We start from the raw sequence: 7,143 nt of genomic DNA, 5'->3' as shown, positions 1-7,143 counted from the left end.
GCGAGGGGAGTGCTGAATGTAGATATGCTAGAAGCAGGATAATTCCAGAGAGCATGGGTGGCGAGGGAGGGTTTGATGTGGGTACGCTAGAAGCAGGGTAATAAGCGATGCGAGGAAGTGAGGGTGAACAAGTGGGTATGCTAGAAGCAGGTTAATGGGTGATACCAGGAAATTTGGGTGGCGAGGGAGGGCTGGATCCAGGTATACTAGAAGTAGGGTAGTAAATGATGCCAGGAAGTGAGGGGGAGCGAGGGGAGGCCAGGATGTGGGTATGCTAGAAACAGGGTAATGAGCCTTGCCAGGAAGTGAGGGTGGCGAGGGAGGGCTGGGTCCGGGTATGCTAGAAGCAGGGTAATGATATGCTAGGAAGTGAGGGGGAGCAAGGGGAGTGCTGGCTGTAGGTATGCTAGAAGCAGGGTAATTCCAGAGAGCATGGGTGGTGAGGAAGGGTTCGATGTGGGGACGCTAGAAGCAGGATAATGAGCGATGTGAGGAAGTGAGGGTGATCAATTGGGTATGCTAGAAGCAAGGTAATGGGTGATACCAGGAAATTTGGGTGGGGAGGGTGGGCTGGAGTTGGGTACTCTAAATATAAGGTAATGAGCGATGCCGGGAGGTATGGTTGAGGGGGATTGCAGTATTTGGGTATGCTAGAAGCTGGGCAATGAGGGATGCCAGGATAGAGAGGGGTGAAGGAAGGGCTGAATCTGGGTATGAAGAAGCATGGTAATGAGTGGTGCTAGGAAGTAAGGGTGGAAAGAGGGGAAATGAACTATGTAAGCTAAAAGCTGGGGGAATGAATGATTCTAGGAAGTGGGGGTTCCGAAGGGAGGGCGAGATCCAGGTATGGCTAGACCTAGGGTAATGAACGATCCCGGGCAGTAAGGGCGGCGAGAGGAGGGTGGGACCTGGGTGTTCTAGAGTAGGGTAATAATAAGCGATGCAAGGAGGTAGAGGACGAGGGAAGGGCTGAACCTGTCTATGCTAGAAGCAGGGTAATGATGTCTAAAAAGTAAGGGTAGTGAGGGGATGGTTGGATATGGGTATGCTAGAAGTAAGGTAATTTGGGATACCTTGAAGTAAGGTTAGCAAATAGGGTATAACTCTAGTAATGCTATAAGCAAGGTAACTACCAATGCCAGGAATTAGCGATGGCACCGGAAGGGCTAAATCACTCCTAGAACTAAGGTAAAGATCAATGCCAGGAAGTAAGGGTGGTCAGAGGAAGGCTGTACCTGGGTATCCTCCAAGTTTTGTAGTGAGTGATTTCAGAAACTAAGCAGGACGAGATGAAGGCTAGATCTAAGTTTGGTAGAAGCATGGCTATAAACTATAACATGAAGTAAAGGCGGTAAGAGAAGAGCTGAAGCTGGGTATGCTAGAAGCAAGGTAATGAGTGCCAGGAAGTAAGGGTGGTGATGGGAGGGCTGTATTTGGGTATGCTAGATGCATGGTAATGAGCAGTGCTAGAAAGTGAGGATAGTGAGGGGAGAGCTGGCTCCTGACATCCTAAAAGTAAAGTAATTAGCATTGCCTTAAATAGGGGTGGCAGCAGAATGGTTTGATCCTGACGTGCTAGAAGTAGGGTAAAGGACAATGCCAGGAAGTAAGGTGACAGGAAGGATATACCCTGTATGGGGAGTTGGGTAGTTAGCGAAGCCAGAAACTAAGGGTGACGAGATGAGGGTTGGATCTAAGTATGGTAGAAGCATACTAACGACTATGCCAGGGGCTAAGGGTGCAAGGGTAGGGCTGAACCTGGCTATGCCAGAAGCAGGGTTTTGTTCAATGCCAGGAAGTGAGAGTGGGCGAAAGCAAAGCTGGATCTGGGTATGTTTGAAGCGGAGTAATGTGTGATGGCAGGAATTAAAATTGGGGAGGGCTAGATCTGGGTTTGCTGGAATCAGGGTTAAGAGTGAGGCCAAGATGCAGGTTGGCAAGAGGAGGGCTCAACCCTGCTATGCCAGAAGTACGGTAATGAGCGATGCCAGGAAGTAATGGTGGCAAAGAGAGGACAGAACACAGGTATGTATAAAGTAGGGTATTGATCGATGCCAGAATGACGGTGGGAAGGGGAGGCTCGATCTGGGGATGATACACAGGACCCTTGAGGCCAGTCCACCTCACCCATTTGGTGCCTCCATTTTGCATTGCAAACTCACCAGGGATTTGCAATGCAGGATTTGCATGCACACCAGACAAAGGAGCATGTTTTCAAGGGCCTTGCGTCACGCTTGCACCTTGCAATGTGGTACATGCACAATGCAAAGCTCCAAGTCATGTTTTAAAAGCCACGTAAAGCCACTTTGCATGTCTTTAAACAACTTCATAGATATTGAGTAGTGCAACGCGGCACAAATGCTGCAAAATCGGACCCCAGTAACAAAACCAGCAGAACTGGCATAATGACTCATTCTTTTTTTTTTTTTAAGTTTGATTTTTATTGAAGATTAAATAAGAAAAGGAGGAGGGTAGAAAAGAAGAAACAGTAAGAAGGGTATGTCAATAATTACAATGGAGGGAAAATACATTAGCTAATTACAATAAGATCTCACATAAGGCAGGTAAATGAGCATGAAAATATCAGTAGCAAAAAATGGGTACGAACATCAAATACACTTTATGATAATATTGGGATTACAGATAACAAAAGGAAAGGGAAATTCAAGGTGGTTTACAGACCTCAACAGCCTCAGGGTCCATGAATGAGCTTGTCGGGGCATTGGAGGATAGGTAATTTACCAAAGGAAGCCATATAAGATCTCGCTTAATTGCCAATAATGACTCATTCTTAAAAACGCATAAATCACGGCAGACTTCCTTGTCAACCCAGTATTTTTCCTGCAACAATAATAGTCTCCCACTCAGCTCCCACGGTTTTTGACACATTCACAGGTTTCTAAGGACTTGTAATCCTGAGAATGCATCACAATGTTGCCCTGCCCTGGGAGAGGCATAACTAGGAGAAATATCTTTATTTCTCCTTGTTGTTTCCTCTTTGAAAGTGTGCTTCATTCTGCAGCACACATAGGAAGAGGAAAAAGCCTCTCGATATTGTTTTTGTGCAGGAAGGTGCCCCTTCCTGCATAAAAACAATCCTGCATGCAACGGAGGCACCCTTGCACCATGGGGCAAGTGTGCCTGCGTTGGCGCTAGGCTGCCGAAATGGCGCCAGCGCTGGGGGGGAAAAGACAGAATGCACCATATTGGATAAATACCGTGCATTCTGGCCCTTTCCCTGTGATACAGGGCAGTGCAGCAAAGTAACATGCTGTGCTGCCCTGCGCCACCATTCCAATAAATAGCTCACAAACTTCATGGTATCTCTGCTTCATAAACAATCACTTTTAGCATGTGCTGCCTGCTTTGGGGCCACTGCAATTATGCAGCAATGGAGGGCAACATAATGTTGCAGTGTTGACTAAATTATGCAGCAGAAAAAGACTGCAGGGTTATGTAGTACATTTTCTGATACTTTATTGTTTTGACATTTTTACACATACTAACAGTCTCTGCAAAGCTTTCACCTCATTAATCCCAGTGTACCACGCAAATGCAGCGGTGAGAAAGGTGACCAGTCAACCTGTGCACTTCACAGCAACACAATTCACGTTGTTCAGTAACTTTTGATCCGTTTGAGCTACAAACAATTTATTTTGATAAAACCATCAGATTATGCGGCAGATGTATCATGTGGAAAAATACGGCAGAGCTATAATTATGTGGACAACATCTGCAAACTAGGATATTTTACCATTCATGTTTGAGCATCTAATGCTGGCCGTGTGCATGCTGTGTGAGGCACATAAAAAAACATAGGACTACAACTTTGCTTTGCTCGAGTGTCACAGAATACCGAGTGTTATTTAAATGTAGTTAGGATTTTGTCTTAAGTCTGTCTTAAGTTTGTCTTAAGACAAATTTAAGACAAAATCCTAACTTCTGTGAATACCAAAAGTAGTAAGTTTAGGATTTTGTCTTAAGTTAGTTCTGTGAATCGGCCCTTTAAGTTTTAAACAAGACAATGGTTCGATGTTGGCCACAGTGGGTCCAGGCCAAGAGGTGAGACCCCCAGGGGGATACTGAGATTTAAGCAAAAAAAAACAAAGCCATTAGTCATACTGGGGACGAAAGGTAGGGTAACATATTTAGTGTAAAATCAATAGTTTATTTCACGCAGGTGTTTCCTCCAGCCCCTTGGACCGGTCGTCGAAGGCTCTGCCCTGCCACTTTTCTTTTCCTACTTTATCTAAAGGCCAGGCCCTGGGCAAAGCTCAGAGAGGCCGCTGTCCAGGCATTGTTTTATGCGAGCCTCTGCCTGGGTCGCCCTGACCCTGCTCGGCCGAGGGAGGGATGGAAGTGGGTGGCGGGGTTGGCCTCCCTTTGTGTTTGGGTGCAGGAGGGAGGGGGCCGCAGAGAGCACCCATTGTCCCGCGCGCCATCAAAGCTGCCCGCCGTGGCCCCCGTGCCAAGCCAGTGCCGCCCACCCCGCACCTGAGAGCCCCCGCGTGAGGGGCTGACCCGTGCCATCCGCTGGGGGCGTGGCAGGGTGCGGGGGTGTGAAGGTGCGTCCATAAAGGCGCAGCAGGTGCAGACCGATGGACCTTTGAGTGGCAGAGACAGGCGAGCAGAGGCAGCAGAAGGTGGCAGCAGCTTCCAGCCCTGCCGCACCCAGAGACACGTCCATCCTCGCCGCGGGCACCATGCGGGCCCTCTCCGCCGTCGGCGTCCTCCTGCTGGCCTCGGCCGTCTCGAATGCACAGATGTGAGTGAGGCACGGCACCGGCGCCTTTACTGTACTGGGTACTGCTGCTGCCTGTGGGGAGGGGGGCGTCGTGGGTGGGCAGCGCCAGGCTGCGTATTCAGAGAGGCCATGGAAGGAATGGGCATGCTGTGCCCCTGAGGTAGCAGCCACCGTACCCGTGCGGGGGCTGGCGTTACCATCTGCCCCCTTAGACAGGGATACTCCCGCACCTGTGTAGAGCTGGCATTAATGACCCTGTACCCCCCTCAGTCAGAGGCGTCACGCACCTGCGTAAGGGCTGGCATTACTCTGTGGCCCCTCAGTCACAGGGGCCCCGCACCTGTAGAAGCTGGAATTACCCAATGCCCACCGAGACACCGACATCGCGCACCTGTGTCGGAGCTGGCAATAATCACCCTGTCCCTGTGACGTCCCCGCACCTGTGTGATGTGGTTATGTATCGTGCACCCCCGGGCAGTAATATGCCGAGGGGCAGCGTGCGTCTGCGCCCGTACAGGACCTGGCATTCCAATCCCCGTCACTCTTCCTTCCCCTGTCTTCTTGTCTGTCTTCCTGTCTGTCCAGCGCACCCCCTTCCTCTCTGTCACTGCCTCCCCGTTCGCCTGTCGCACTCTTATTCCTGTCACAATCCTGTCAGTGGCGTAGCAAGGCTGTTCACAAATATACCCGTCATAGGAGGCCACTGGGTCACTTAGAAGACTGGGCCCGGTGCCGCTGCACCTGTTGCACGATTGATAGCTACACCACTTGCCTGTCACAGTCGCATCGTCCTTCACAGTAACCTTTGTCACCCAACTCTTTTTTCTGCCCCCTCCTCAACTCCCCCTCTCCTGGGCATGTCACCTGTAACCCTTCTCCTGGGGGGCCCTTAGCTGACATGCCTCTGTGCACGTCCTCTTCCCTCTCACAATAAACTTCTATTCGCAAAGTGACTTCTGGGAAAGAAAATGCTACACCCCCTAATCCACCAGTGCGGACAAGATAAAAAATCAGCTTTCACGCGCCACATAACTCCATCCTTCGCACAGTCACGTCACAGAAATGACAAAAAGATAAACTTCTTCACAAACATAAAATGGTCCATTAATTTACATTTCCCTGTCGCGCACTGAATAGGTTTGAATAGCCAGCTCGCATAATCCTGTGTCAATAATAAGGGTCATATGTATCAAGCAAAATTGCATTCGCAAACGCTGAAATTCGCCGAATTTCGGCGTTTGCGATCGCAATTTTGCCAAATGGTATGTATTAAGGCAAATCTGCGTGCAAAATAAGGAATCGCAAAATTTGCGATTCCTTATTTTGCGACTGCATTTAAGGAATCTAAAATTTTGCGATTCCTTAAATGCAATGTAAGAAGCACCCAAAAAGTGCAATTTGGCCTTAAGGAATCGCAAATTACCACCAAATTCAAGTTGGTGGTAATATGCGATTTCTTTGAAAAATGCACTTTTTTGCATTTTTCAATTTTTGCATTTTTCAAAGTGCAATGTGAAGCACATACATGCCCTTGGGGCATGTATGTTGTGCCACATGTGCACCATGCTTATTTCAGGGGTGCAACAGGGTGTCCTTTTGACACCCCTGCACCCTTGAAATTGCATTCTCAATTTGCGATTCGCTAATTGCGAAGCGCAAATTATGAATGTCTTCCCATTCATTACTATGGGCCTCTAGGTCCATAGGAATGAATGGGGAGGTTTTCCTTAATAGCGAATCGCAATTTGCGATTCGCAATTAAGGAATATGTAGGATTAGCAAAATTTATTGCAAATCCTACATACATAGCATTTTGCGATTCTCAAATAGCGAATCGCAAAAAATCGCTATTTGAGAATCGCAAAATGACTTTTTGATACATATGGCACTTAGGGCCATATGTATCAAAAAGTAATTTTGCCTTAATACACACCTTTGGCAAAATTGCATTCGCAAACGCCGAAATTCACAGAATTTCGGCGTTTGCGAATGCAATTTTGCTTGATACATATGGCTCTTAATATGTCGATGTGTGGTACCAGTACCTGGTACCTATAGTTTTGCATATCTGTAGTAAATGCACAGGAAATCTGCTGTGCTTAATGCATCTTAAACATATAAGGGCATATTTATGAAAAGTTAGCATCTCATTTGCACCCCGCAAAGTGGAACATGCGTGACGCAAGCCTCCAAGTCAGATTTATGTAGCCATGTAAAGCCACTTTGCCTGGCTTTGAAAATCTGGAATTAGACAACTCAGCGCCTTAGGGTGTTCCCACACCACTCCCATGGTTTCTTACGCATTCTCAGATTTCCAAGAACTTCCAAACCTGGCCATGTGCCAAAATCTTAGGTCTCCCCAGGTGAGGCGTAACAAGGAGAAAGAACTTTATTTCTCC

At 47.9% G+C, this 7,143-nt stretch overlaps 1 protein-coding gene across 2 annotated transcripts in view; it reads left to right on the top strand.

Moving 5' to 3' along the window:
- The first annotated feature begins 4,619 nt into the window (after positions 1-4,619).
- The window catches only part of LOC144768066 (alpha-2-macroglobulin-like protein 1), a 411,824-nt gene continuing 409,300 nt past the window's right edge, over positions 4,620-7,143 (top strand). For both annotated transcript variants that reach the window (XM_078651439.1, XM_078651438.1), the window contains exon 1: positions 4,620-4,765. In XM_078651439.1, the coding sequence (XP_078507565.1) occupies positions 4,704-4,765 (62 nt within the window). In that variant the 5' untranslated portion in view covers positions 4,620-4,703. The remainder of the gene's footprint in view (positions 4,766-7,143) is intronic.

This window comes from Lissotriton helveticus, chromosome 7, assembly GCF_964261635.1.
Source record: "Lissotriton helveticus chromosome 7, aLisHel1.1, whole genome shotgun sequence".
NCBI lineage: Eukaryota > Metazoa > Chordata > Amphibia > Caudata > Salamandridae > Lissotriton > Lissotriton helveticus.
This window is presented reverse-complemented; position numbering and strand designations above follow the sequence as displayed.